Source organism: Oxyura jamaicensis, chromosome 3 (assembly GCF_011077185.1).
Source record: "Oxyura jamaicensis isolate SHBP4307 breed ruddy duck chromosome 3, BPBGC_Ojam_1.0, whole genome shotgun sequence".
In the NCBI taxonomy this organism is placed as follows: Eukaryota; Metazoa; Chordata; class Aves; order Anseriformes; family Anatidae; genus Oxyura; species Oxyura jamaicensis.
Window position 1 is genome coordinate 82512178 of NC_048895.1, and position 13631 is coordinate 82525808.

At 41.5% G+C, this 13631-nt stretch overlaps 1 protein-coding gene across 2 annotated transcripts in view; it reads right to left on the minus strand.

Annotated features, from left to right (window-relative positions):
- Positions 1 to 2609: 2609 nt before the first annotated feature.
- Positions 2610 to 13631, minus strand: part of PRSS35 (serine protease 35) — an 11487-nt gene continuing 465 nt past the window's right edge. Inside the window, exons 2-3 of one of the 2 annotated variants that reach the window (XM_035321799.1) lie at positions 13139 to 13388; positions 2610 to 8619 (exon numbers count right to left, since the gene is read on the minus strand). In XM_035321799.1, the coding sequence (XP_035177690.1) occupies positions 7363 to 8604 (1242 nt within the window). In that variant the 5' untranslated portion in view covers positions 8605 to 8619; positions 13139 to 13388 and the 3' untranslated portion in view covers positions 2610 to 7362. Of the gene's footprint in view, positions 8620 to 13138; positions 13611 to 13631 lie in introns of those variants that run through there. The other variant, XM_035321797.1, reaches the window with a different exon arrangement.

The following is a 13631-nucleotide window of genomic DNA, read 5'->3' on the forward strand; positions in this document are numbered from 1 at the left end:
TACCACAGCCGTACATTGCTGGAGCTGGACTTGGCCTGGCTATAAAAATTGTTGCCATAGCTAAGGGTGATAAGAGTTGATGGCACAAAAATCAATTCCAGGGCATAGGACCAAGGTGAAAAAGCACATTGGCGAGTTCAGGAGTTGACTATGTGTAAGATGTACTACTTTTTCAGATGTACACAAGTAGAGAAAAGATGCTTCATTAGCCTAATGAGAAATGGGTAGGGAATGGGATGGGGCAAAGCTGGGGTTGTTAAATGTGAAGGATGCAAAGGTCCATGGAGACACAGGATGGCAGCTGGTCTGGGCTAATGCAGCCCCTGAGGTTCCTTCCACCTGATGAGGAGTTTAAAGTGGCCTTTTTATTTTTTATTTATTTTATTTATTTATTTACTTATTTTGTGGGCAGAGCACTAACCTCAAATTGCTTAATGCACTGAGGCCAGATTTTATTTAATCCCAGTCTTTAAGGAAAAAGTCAATAAGCAAGAAGTGGAGGACACAAGCCCTTCAGTCATACCAGCCACATTGGCTGATCACAGATCACTGGTACACCAGGTAAATTTACAAGCAATAAACTACCATATCCAAACTGGACACTAACAAAACTACTTTTTTCCTTTTAAGTATTTGCTTTCCTTTCACTCTTAACCCTGTTTACACATCATAAATGCCTAGCATGTAATGCTCTATAAAATGTAAGTACGTATAATATGCAGCAGGTCAAACTTCTCTCTATGCACAGTATTCTTTACCTAAATAAGAGTATAGTTCTTGTTTTAGAGATTACTTTTCATATATATATATTTTCCTTTATATTACTCGGAAATTCCCTTTGGAATAACCCTGCATTCTCTTTTTTTCCTTTGTCAGGGAGGGGAAGCCCTTGCTGGCATCCTGCACCTCCACCCCAGAGCAGCTTTGTTCTCTCCTGTACAAGCATCAGCACTGGTTAGCTGATGAGTTAATCAATGAAGAGAAGGCAAAGGAATGGAAAAACTGGGGTTTTCCATTTACTGTAAGAAAAATAGAAATCCTGTTTTCTTCCGGTCCACAAGACGCTGTGGGTTTTTGCAGCTGATCATGCTCTTTCCCTTCTCTTGTCCTCTTTTATGTTTGGAGCCTGTCCGGCTTCAACACACTTCCAGAAAAGGTCCTTTGCTGCCATGCTGCCTCCCAGCTGCTTTCATCTCCGATTAAGAAAAGCTGAAACCAGAATTTAATCCGCAAAACTGGAAATTACATGGGAGGGGAGGAGCAGGAGAGTGCTGCAACTGTAGCCAAAGGGCAGCTGAGTAATTTGTCTGAAAAACTGCCCGACTTGGTTTAATCCAATGTTTTCCAGCTCTTTCACGTGGAAAAGTAGAGCCATAGCAACCCCAATAAATATGGTGAGCGTATAATTGCCAAGAGGCACGATGTTTATCAAATGCATGTGTAGGTTTTCCAGCATATCTGATCCTCTTTCTTAACAACAGCCATTGTCAAGGCTCAAGGTTGTGTTATGCCAAGTGAGAGGGATGGGCGGCTCATCGGGAGTACTGTTCATAACCCATACAAGACAAAATTTATTTGGTGGGTTTGAGATTGCAGTGGCTGCTATTATTTGCTCAAGTCCTTTTGAGTATATTTGTTAAAGATGCTGGGCACTGAAAGCAGGACAGAAAAATGCCAGCAGAAGGAAGTGGGCCATGCCGGAACATTTTAGGGATGAGTTGATACTGGATAGGCTGCCACGGGGCTGGTGGAAATGTGGTGGAAATGTGTGGCCCACAGCGTATCCTGAAATGTGCCTCCCATAGGAGCAACTAACCCCGGTCAGGGGCTCGGGAGTGGCCTGCAGAGCTCACAGATTTCAGCCCTGGGTCTCTCCCTGAAGAGGGGCAGAGGAATATTTCTCAGGCACCAGGACATTCGTCATCGGCAAACTCAGCAACAGAAGGACTGAGATGCTGCCCCCAGCCCCAGAAGGACTTTTGGTCCAGGTGAGGAACATCTCAGCCCTATTGATTCCCACGTGGTCCCCATGCAAGGACCACCGGAGCTCATGTGGGAGCCCTCGCCAGACCCCTGTTAAATATTGCTTGTATTGGACACGCTGGTAATCACTGCGGTAATCATTTCTAAACTTTCCATTTAATATTTCCAGCAGCTCTCATCCTTGCCAAAAATCCCTTGCTTTACTGCCAGTGGTCAAACTGCCACCAATTTCAAGGGAACAGAGATAAGATAATGCTGAGAACCAACACTGTAATAATTTATGCATTTCTGATGTGGCCTGGTTCAACAGCTCTCCAAGGCAGAAAACACAACAATTGCTAGCAGCAGAAACAGAACTAATTACTTATTTCAGAATTAATAAGTTGTGGCACAGCCTGTGAGTCATTTCCTTGTTGAACCAAATTTCTTACTGATCAAATTTGCTCAGAGAGTAGCTATCTTGAAGAAAGGACTAGACAGGGAAATTTTCCCGATAATGAATTTAAAGAGACATTAGCATCTTGTAAGACCATGTCCCAGATGATTCAATGACAAGCAGTTAAAGGCATTTACAGAATTGAGTTTGTGCAATAACAACATAGCTAAGAAACTGCATCACGAAAGAGGAAAAGAAAAACAATAGAAAATATTTATTGACATAGCATGTGCATTGGATAACATCTTAATATAGTGAAGGTTTGCATTTATTTTCACAAATGAGCTGTAGTTTTGTGCAGTTAAAAATATTATAAAAACACATTTTTAAGTTTGCTGTCACTCTTTAAAAAGTTAAGAGCATTAAAGAATCATAAAAGCTACCTCTTAAGGTTTTTAGCCTAAATTCTATCTCACACTTGAAGCAAAAGGCTGGTGCAAATAAAAATGAAAACCAGGGACTCAAATGTGCTTCCAAATCCTTTGAGATTATTGTGCAATTTTAAGCTTTCAATGTAAGAATATATATATATATTTCATTTTATTCTTTAGTCCAGTAGATTGTAGACAGAAGTATCTGCAATATGCTGTTTAAAATTAGAAGCAGTTGACTACATTTCTACAAAACTACCAAACATATTAAAGGTATTTGAAAAAAAATATATATATTGGCTAGACTTTGTAGATACATGCAAAATGTGGAACCAATGCTTAAACACTTCAAGTTTGGGATTTTTTTTTCCTTTTTTTTTTTATTTTTTTTTTTTTTCCAACAGGGAACAGCCTTGGCAGAAATCCCACCAAATTGTCAGGTTTGGAAATGTTCACGTGGAAGAAATTTGCGTCACTTACCACCCTCTCGGTGACGCGGTGTGCCGGGAGGTTCGCACCACTGACCCTTTTGGCTCTCTTGCTTCCCAAGGACCCTGACATACTGAGCACAAGCACAATCCCTGCGACTTTGGGCAAGGACTGTAGGTCAGGGTTCACAACTGCTGCCTGCCAGTGGTCCCTGCCAGAACCTGAACCCTCCCTCTCACAGCCCTTTCCTTGGTGCTTTTAGCTTGGAAGAATAGCCCCATGCTTAATAGCGAAAGGAGATGTTCATGCAACTTATGATTTTTACATCTTAACGCAAACTGTTGTGCCTTTTCCAGCTGCCAACTCTTCCTTACAGCAGGTCCTTCTGCTACCTCATGGCCATTTACTTTTCACTTTCTTTATCCCTCATACACCACCTCCTTCTTCCTGGTCTTCTGTAACATCGACTTCTTTTGCTGTCTCTTTCTGTAGTAATTGCTGCTTGCAGCAAGCTGATCCCTTATCAGCAGAGTAGGAGGAAGACCCCAGCTGCTTCTTTCCTCCACTTTCAGATGAATTATTTTCTTACTTGGCCATATTCTGGGTTGATTCATACTCTATGCAGAGTCATAAATCTGTAGAATTTGTATGGGTAACTTATGAAGTGAGTCAAGGAGAAGCTTTAAGCAATTTTTAAAGCACCGGGTACTCTATACCTCACATAACAGAAATAAATTTTGCTACCTAACATTGTGTCTTTCTTTCGTAAGATAACACAGACTTAATTTTTCACGTCCCAGATATCCCCCTTGGCTTCCATTGTACTTCTCAGAGCCCAAAACTAAACACATGCACAAGTGTCTTAGCTGGTCTGGGTGTGTTAGTGGTTTGTATATGAGGCATATCCTTGGCTTGGGGAAAGCTTACAAATTGCCAGTAGCTCCTTAGCAGAAAAGGGATTTGTCTGAGCTTTTTTTTTCTTTCTTTTTTTTTTTTTTTTTTTTTTTTTTTCCCCTAGTGCCAGAAAAAACAGTTAAAGGAAAAGCTCAACTCTTATGGAAAAGCATTAGTATTGAGGAAAACAAACAATGCCTACTCCAGTACTTGAGAGAGGTAAAAATCCTTTGCAGAAACACTGCAAGGGATGTGTCTCCTTCTACACTGGGAACCCAGCCCTGACGCCTGTGCACTATACTCCTTACTAGGAACACCCCCTCCTGTATTTGTCATAGATAACAAGATACCAACTGCAGCTCCTTGAAGGCCATCTGAGATTCTGACGGCTCAAAAGTTCTTGTCCCGCTTGCAGTGGCTGGTACCAATAGCCCTGTGCTGGCCTCTGGGGCTGCACGCACCAGTGTATAAATACTTGATTTATGAACTATTTAGAAGCTCCTGTAGTAGGCAGTAACAACACCTACACAAAGCATTTCCTTCTTTATTAGGCTAAGTGGCAGATCGAAATGTTGTCTGGCATTAGGGTATGACAGGCATGAACATTCTGGCCATTCATGTCTTCCCCTTGCCTGAAGGTGCTGGCCCAGACAACACAGCGGGTGCTTTCCAAGGCCGTGCTTGCATGTGTCTCTGCATGTGCACTCAGACACAGGGACTTGAATATGTATACAGAGAGTTGTGATTAATTCATATGTTGTGCTGCCCAGCCTCTTTAATCTCTTAGTACCATAAAATAAGGCACTGGACATGCAACATTTTTCCTCTGAGGATAAACATTTTTTATCAGCCTGGTATGAGAATTTCAGGTTGTGGCGGAGGTATTTAAAGCAGATGATAAGAACAAGTACATTTGAAAGCTGACATCAACATTTTTCATTCTTACCTTGTCCCTGATTCCCAAACTAGTAAAGAAATAATGGTATTTCTTTTCCTATTGAGTACACCTAAAGAAGAGTCCCCAAACAAGGGATTTACTAAGCTACTTTATCTTGATCAGTTTTGGACCTGAACTGATGATGAGGATAAAATTGTAACAAAATCCATGGACCTATGCTGACTTATATTGATTAACAATACAATACCTTATTTGTTACAGTAACTATGGAAAAAGGCACGTAAGAAACACACATTATAGACCCACCTAAGGAGTATTGTAGGCCTGCTGCATAGAGCAAAAGCATTAAACATTGGACTGAGGTGATTTAAAAATAGTCAGTGAAGCCATAGGTCTCTATAGAGATGTTAAAAACAACAACAACAACAAATATAATTAACTTTAAAACCTCAGACATTAATTTCTAAACTTTAAAAAATATTAGTTTTCTGCAAACAATCATACAAGTCTAAAAAAAAAAAAAAGTTAAATGTTGCCTGGAAAGGCTAAAATTGAAAGAAATACTTTCTTTTAAAGTGAGGTCTATTCCAATTGATGAAATATTGCTAGAGTTGTGGTATGGAAGCAACTGTTTAATTTTGATGCTTTGGTGATTATATGTCAGAGAAAGTTGCCTGCACGTTTAAAGTGTCAGGTTTTCTATTTTCAATCATCTACAAAAAAGTGGGTTACTAAAAATGATCATATTTCATTGAAATTTGCTTGTAACATTTTTAAAATATACCCAGAAACAAATCATATTTTTAAATCTTGTTCTATTTTTTTCTTCTGCATAGGAAGAAAATTGATTTTGGTCCGTATAAGCCTATCATCAAAAAATGAAATATTTCGATTGTGAATAATTATAAAAGTAATGAAACCCAATGGATATGATCTGAAATACACTGTATCCCTTTGTGTTATTAGATTAACATAGCACCATAACAATTCTGTGCGCTTCAAAATCTTGATACAAAATACAAGATTAAGACTTGTGTGGCAATCAACAGCATCCAATTTTTTAAAAAGGAGATTCATGTGTGGTTCAGCAAACACATTGAATCAAATTATTTGATAACTACTGCTTCTACCTAGTAAGATAGCTGTTATCTTGTGCAGGGTAGTTCTTACACCATTCAGGAGGTGGTATAATTTAGTTGGGAGAATTTTTTAGTTTAACCCTGTGACTTGTGTTGAGGTGGAGTCTGAATATGGCATGATTAAAACTTTGTAAAACCATATAAAGACATACAGAAATATTGCTTTCCAACTGCCAGTCTAATGCATCTATGCATCTGAATTCTTATTCTGCACCTATCTATGCATCTGAATTCTTATACAGTAATTTTAAGAACCTGCAAAAATGGTTAGCACCCAACAAAACTTTCATCTGTGCCTTTGAAGTGAAGCTCCAAATGATTGTCATACAGCCACTTCTGAAGTCAGTGACTTTGCCTAATGGGAAAGATAAACACTTGAAAAGAAGTGAAAGCTACAGTTTTCCAAATACTAATTAGAAAAAAAAAATGCATATATTTAAGACTTGTATAGCTTCTCAAATAAGGTATAAAATGGCAGTAAGTTATGCTCTGATGTTTCTTCTTCTCCCAGACATGGAAACTTCTATGTTCTTTAATTTCTCTTTGTTGTTTCTACTAAACAATGAAGTGAAAACTTGTCTTTTAGGTCTAGTCATCAGCTACAAAAATCTGGGGTTTCCATGGGAGTGTTCCTCCAGCAACCAGATTAGGAAGCTTTCCAAAATAATAAGCATGAACTAGATTGCTGTTTTTCAACATGGAGCAGTGGTCTTTAGAAAATGCCAGAATAATTTCTTGGTCTCATGCAGTACTCTGGATCATTCTGCACAGACAGTAAAGTGATGTACACACAACTTGCATTTGAAGAATTGGAATAGAACCCTGAGAAAATAAAATCAATTGAAAAAAACATATATTGTTGGATACCAGTTGAGAAGCTTCAATCCTTCCCTTGGGGAAAAAAAAATGACAAATAAGTGTAGTCATTTTTTTTTCTGACATGAATGACTTGAATTTATCACAATTGCAAATATAAATATAGTTTGGGCTTTTAAGTGCAGATCTAGGGTTGATTACAATTAAAAATATATATTTTTTGACAACTCTACCCATCCCCCAGCCATTCAGCGTTACTCAAGTCACGGTAATGTTACTTGCGAGCTTTGAGTTCGAAAGCATCCTGACGTAGAATGATGTTCTTTCGGTAACTGCTGGCAGAAGATTTTCACTCTATTATAATTTGGGTGCTAGGCAAGTTAGCTTCAGCTCTCTTCAGCCTTGTGTGCAATTCTCATCATTCCCATGTACCCAGAAGCAAATCTGGGCATATTTAAGAGGAGTAATTCTTACTGCTACATTATAATCCTGCTGTTCCCCATTGACATCCACCCACTGATGGCCCGAATAAACAGCGATGATCTTGCGTTTCCACTTCTTTTTGTTCGGCTCCTTAAGACGGAGATAGATGCCAGATCCAGTGGAGCCAGGCTCAGCATCACAATACTGATAAAAGAGATCATTGGACTCATCAGAAATGCTACAAAATCTGTAGACCAGCTGCCCAGATCGGTCGTTGTCAAAACCCGAGAAGTGTATCATGCTCCCGGGCATCATTTTGATGGTGGGGCTGATCCCCAGCTCCATGTATTTCCTTTTGTGGGGACGCTTGAGCTCAAGAACAGCATAATCATAATCCAGGGCAACATCCCCAGAAACACCCTTAAACCAGCCTTTTGGGATGTGGGTACTCTTCACTCTGGTCCACTGGAAGGAGGGCATGCCATCTGAGGTCTCCTGCTTCCTCCCAGATCTCCTCTGCTTTCTCCCACCACCTTTGGATCGTCGCCTTAGTCCTGTGTCAACTTTAGTATCCTCTTGGGCCTCAGAAGCTTCTCTTCTACTTCTCCTAGCCCCTTTGCGTTTCCTGCCATCGCCTCTGGACTTTGTTTTCATCAGGCCCACCCTCAGTCTTTTGCTACCTTTAACATAATCCTTGCCGTTATGCAGACAGTGGGCAGCTGTTAGCACGTGCTTGGGGGAAATGAGAATGCCACTACAGCCAGTGGAGATCTTCACAGCTGTGTTGAAGGGGAAGTTGGTCATAAACCGTTTGTCATAGATGCTGAACCTACTGTCTGTTCCATATATCTGCCTCTTCTTCCTCAATGACTTCTGTGTAGTTGTGTTTCCAGCTGAACCAGGTGTTAGTCCAAGGACATTCACTTCAGTCAGGGTCCGCGTGCCATTCTCAAAAACAGTCTCATAGGATAAGAGGTCCTTCAAGTCAGACAAGCTGGGCACCGGCAAATTTCTTTGACATTCAATTCCACATACGCTGTTCAGCTCTAAGTTGGGTTTTGCTTCAAATTTAGGGCTGTCAAGGGAGAAAGTTCTTTCGCTCACAATTTGGGGAATCTTCTTTAAGTGCCAAGTAAAATCTTGTTCAGTTTCTGTTCCATTAGCAAGACCCAATGTAGGCAAGAAAAATATGAATAGCAGTAACATGTGCTCCATTTTGTCTATTTTTTTCTAAAACAAGACAGAGAGATTTGAAAATATAGAGTTGAAATACACACAACTATCTTAGTATCTTAACAGCATAATCATGCAATAATATACACTCAGGAAAGCCCAGCCAAGTAGGAGGGACAAGTCTGCTGACTCATGGCATCCTTTTTCCTTCAGGATCCCATAAAGGCTGCAGAAATTCTACTGTCTGTGCCTTATGGTCACATGTGGAAGGGCCCACCTAGATAGGGTGACACATCACACAAAAAGCTAACACTAAATCAGGAAGACAAAAAAAAAAATAATTATTCTCATCTGTAGCTGGGAAATGTGTGGAAAGAATGTAAAATTGTTAGAAGTCTGTGGCTGAGCCAGAAACTGAACCCATAACTCTTGATTCTGAGCTCAAAACATTACTGAAAAGACCATTTTTCTCCTTTGGCAGCAGTGATATAGTGGCATTAACCAGCTACTAACCACTGCCATAGGGAAAGCTGCACTCCATTCTCATATCCTTTGTTCCTATTACATGGAAACCTCAGCTGTGTAGAAAGAAAGAGCCTATGATTAAACTTTAAAAGCCAAGCAATTCAAGGGTATGTATGTGGTTAAGCTTTCTGGTTTACACTGTGATGGCAGTATAAATCAGGGCAAAGACAACCGCTTGTGTTTTCTTGAGCTTTGTTTAGAATGAGTAACCCCACACAGTGAAGTAACCTGGTTACAGGCTAGCTAAAGATATAACATGAAAAAAAATAAAAATAAATAAAATAAAATAAAAATAATAATAATAATAAAAAAAGAGGAGCATGTGTGTAACATGGAAAAAGAAGTGGTAACATCACTTTAAAAGCCAAACAATGGTCCAACAACTATAATTCTGAGGCATCTACACCATGTAGACAAAGTACTTGCCAGTAAGAGGCAACAGCTATTGCTTTTTAGCTAACTAAGCACTATGGCTCAAACACAGCTTGTTGATTCCAGTGCCAAATTCAGAGGGCAGTTTCGTGTTGGCATAGCTTTTGATGCTTTTCACCTTAGCCTGCATGGAACACTGACTTTAACCTGGAGTTTATTTACTTGGATATACTTGAAACACATTTTACAATACCATATATGTATACTTACCCTGGCTTTAAAGTAGCTAACTCAGGTTTTGGAAGAGATGTGTGAACTTTTGTAAGGCATCTGGAGATTACAGTGACTCACAGGCCTAAGCTCTGGGGTGCATGTAATCATACTGAAAGATATTTGAAGATGTTGAAAGCAGAGCAGTCATCCCAGCAGCAAGATTTTGCAGGGAGACACCACTTGGCTGTACCAGTCTAGGTTACTGGTATTGCAAAAATGCACATATTTAAGCACTAACATTTATATACAGCATTACTTTCAAAGTATTGTTTTATTATTGCTTAATTAGTATTAAAGTTGAAGATTAATTATAATTTTACATACTTATGGATAAATAACAAGGTGTCAAAATAAAGAAATACTATGATGAGAACATAGGAATAGCTTTCCTGGCCTGACCATTGGTCCATCTAGCCTAAAATCTCCTTTCTGATACTGTCCAAATGCAGATGCCTACAGCAGAGCGCTTGAATAGAGCAACCATGTATGTCCCTCCTCCCTCATATTCTCTTCACTTCAGACCACTTGCACCTCATGGAATTTAAGCCAGAGGTAGATTCTGTAGTGTGAGTAAGCCTTGGTAGATTTCTCTTCCATGAAGTTACCCCATCTTCCCTTGAACCCCCACAAAATTTTGTATCCACAATGTTCTCCATTGAAGGGTTCCACCACTTAACTACTTGCATTAGAAAGCATCTCCTTTTCTTTACCCTGAGCCCATCACAGGCTAGAGGGATTTGATGATAAATCATGTGATATTAATGTGGAAATTCTGTTTTTTATTTGCTTTGTCCTAATATAGCTGTTGAAGAGATACAAGGTATTAAGAAACTTGCTGCTTTCATCGAGACTGAGAATGCCTTTTCTAGGTTCTCTTCCTAAAATGCTCCTCCTGTTCTCAGCTCTTCTTCAGGGTCTGGGTTTTTGATAGTTCTTGTAGCTGAATTTTGTGAGCACGAAGGGAAGTTAATTCACTAACTGCTAGTTCATATAGAAAGTCTCAGAAGTGCCTGGGCTGATGTCATTCCACTGAGATGGCTGAAGCCCTCCCAGCTGGATTCATAACAAAATTTGCTTTGTATAGAGACATCCTACAAGCAAATGGGTAAGTACTGTGCCTCCCTCCAGCCACTCTTTAAAAAGAAGAAAACAAAACAAAACACACAACCCTGAATAGATGTATCGGAGCCTCCTGTTTGAAACACTAAACTCAAGTGCTCGCTACTTATAAAGACAGTCTTGGACACCATGGTTTCCATCATTTATAATGAGCCACTTGTTGTTTGTGATGAACTAACTGGACAGCTACGCTTCAGTAGAACTGGAAGAAGTCCAAGCCAAGGAGCTTGATGAAAATGGTAATTTTCATTACAGGGCAGAGTGGTCCCAGTAGGCAGCACTGTCATTTACAGCCAGGCACTTAAGGTCTGTTTACTAACCAGAACTCTACTGCTTAAGCAAGGACAACATCAAGCACAGGAAAAGACAAGAGTTGCTATGGCCCTGGACAGGCTGCTGGCACAGGGGGGAATGTAGGGATTTCTCTTGCCAGATAGCAAGGATGGAATTGTGTAGACAGCTGCAAAGACACCACTGCATGGTGAGAGAAGTTACTTTCTGCCACGCTGTTCTCTGCTTTTCCTCCAAACCCCAAGCTCTGCCCTCTCTTTTTCTTTGCTCCTTTCCCATATAAATTTTGGGTTGGCTTACAGTAATTAGAAGCCTTCAGTCAGCTCTGCCTTTATGACAGAATGAATTGCTTCAGAGAAGACAGAAGATGAAAACCAGAAAATGAAAGAGAGTGTCTTGGTCCAGCGAAAAATTTTAAAATTTCCCTCTGATTTCCAAGCCCAGTGGATAACTGTGAGGACTCTGTCTTCATTCCAGCTGCCATGCATACATGTAAAGGCATTTTCAACTCTTCTCACATCCTGTTTCTATCGTTAACCCTTTTTGCATACACAAAACATACCCATGTCCTACATTTTCAGGATATCTTTCAAATATCTTGTCAGTATGACCCATCTAACTCCAGAATAATGCAACTCAAATGCTCAGGAGAAGGTTTGTAGACAAGCAGTCTTGGACTATGCTTCTCTTCAGGCTACCCCAGACTGAATTCATTTGTCAGTGTAGCTCAGACAGAAGAAAAGTTCTATCCTACTGCCTCATGGTGCTTTATCTTGGTTTGTTCAGAGCAGCCTGGGGTTGTAGGAAAGTCAGCATGATTCACATTAGACTTGCATAAATTCAGATGCAGTTCTCAGAGCACATAATATGATAAGCTGAAACACTACCCAGCTCCTTAACTGCTTTTGGCCTTGTTCTTTAAATGGTCTGAAAGTTGGAATTGACAGTTCTGCTCTGACAAAGCAAGAGAGAGGACGTTTTTGGAAACCTCATACTCTCTGCAAGAAGCCACCACCCTAACCCTATCCACCACTGCTCCCTTCACTCCTCTGGATATTGGTGCACAGATTTCATCCTGCACTCTGGATTATGGGGAGAAAAAAAAAAAAAAAAAAAAAAAAGTAACTCCTGGCTCTTACAAAATTTAAGCTGTTTCAGTAGGCATCAGAAGAAAGAATTTTATAAGGCTTTTTGAAAACTCTTGTGGGTTTCTGAAATTACACTAAAAAAAAATGAAAAAGAAAAAGGAAGGGAAATTAAAAAAATGAAAAAGAAAAAGAAATAAAGAAAATAAATAAAATAAAATAAAGGGAAAAAAAAAATAAAGAAGAAACAAAAATGGTTTGTTTCCCGACGGGGGCAGGGAGAACCCCCGGCCTCCCTGTGTCGGCAGCCGCTGGGTGGCGCGCCCGGACAGCGCCACGGCTCGGACCGGCTCGGCTCGGCGCGGCTCGGACTGGCTGGGCTCGGACGGGCACGGCTCGGACGGGCACGGCTCGGACGGGCACGGCTCGGACCGGCTGTGCTTGGACGGGCACGGCTCGGACCGGCACGGTTCGGCGCGGCTCGGACTGGCTGTGCTTGGACGGGCACGGCTCGGACGGGCACGGCTCCTTTCGGGGGCAAGCGGCGGAGCAAGAGAGCTTTGCAACTTTCCTAAACCCAGGTCCTCTCCGGGAGCCTCTCCCAGCCCCGGGGCTGGCCAGCAGGCAGCCTCCGCTCCGCTCTGCCCAAGACTGCGCCCTTCTCCCCTAGCCAGGTTTGGGGAGGGGGCCTCGGAGGGAAAATCCCCAGCCCCACAGCCCCATCCCGCTGCGATCCGGGACAAGCTGAGCGGCTCCCGGGGCTGAACCTGCCCTGGGTCCCCGGCCCCGGCTGCTCTGCCCGAGCATGATGCCCTGGGGGACATCAGCAGGGGAACAGAGGTTGGGAGGGGGGGGAAAGGGCGATTCGTTGGGGTCTTTGCTTTTTCATCACCCGCTCCGCTTCTGCTCACCGTTTGCGTGCATCAAGTGCTTGGAAGTCCGGTGTTTTCCTGGGAGAAGCCGAGGATTTGGAGAAGAAGGCTTCCACTCGCTAAAGCTCCTTAGCCATCCTCTGGTCCTGCTTTCAGGCGTGACCGCGGGAGGCTCTGCCTTTCTGTGGCTGATCCAAAGGAGTTCCCTCTCTCCCGAGCCCTAAAGTTAAATACCTTGGCACAGCTCTCTTGCGATTCCGAGATAAATCTGCTTCCAGCGGTGACGAATCTGGATAAAATTAGTGTCAATTCCAAAAAAGAGAGCAGGAATGGTAGCAGAAATACTGCGGGGGTGAATCAGAATTAAAGGAGAGGTTGTTTTGAAATGCGGAGAGGCTCCCTCCGTGTCTACAGCCAAAGCTGTACGGAGGCAAAAACCCTGAAAGGGGAATAAATGTGCCCCTCTCGTCTGTCCTGTTAGTAGCCCGTGCTTAAAAAAAAAAAAAAAAAAAAAAAAAAAAAAAAAAAAAAA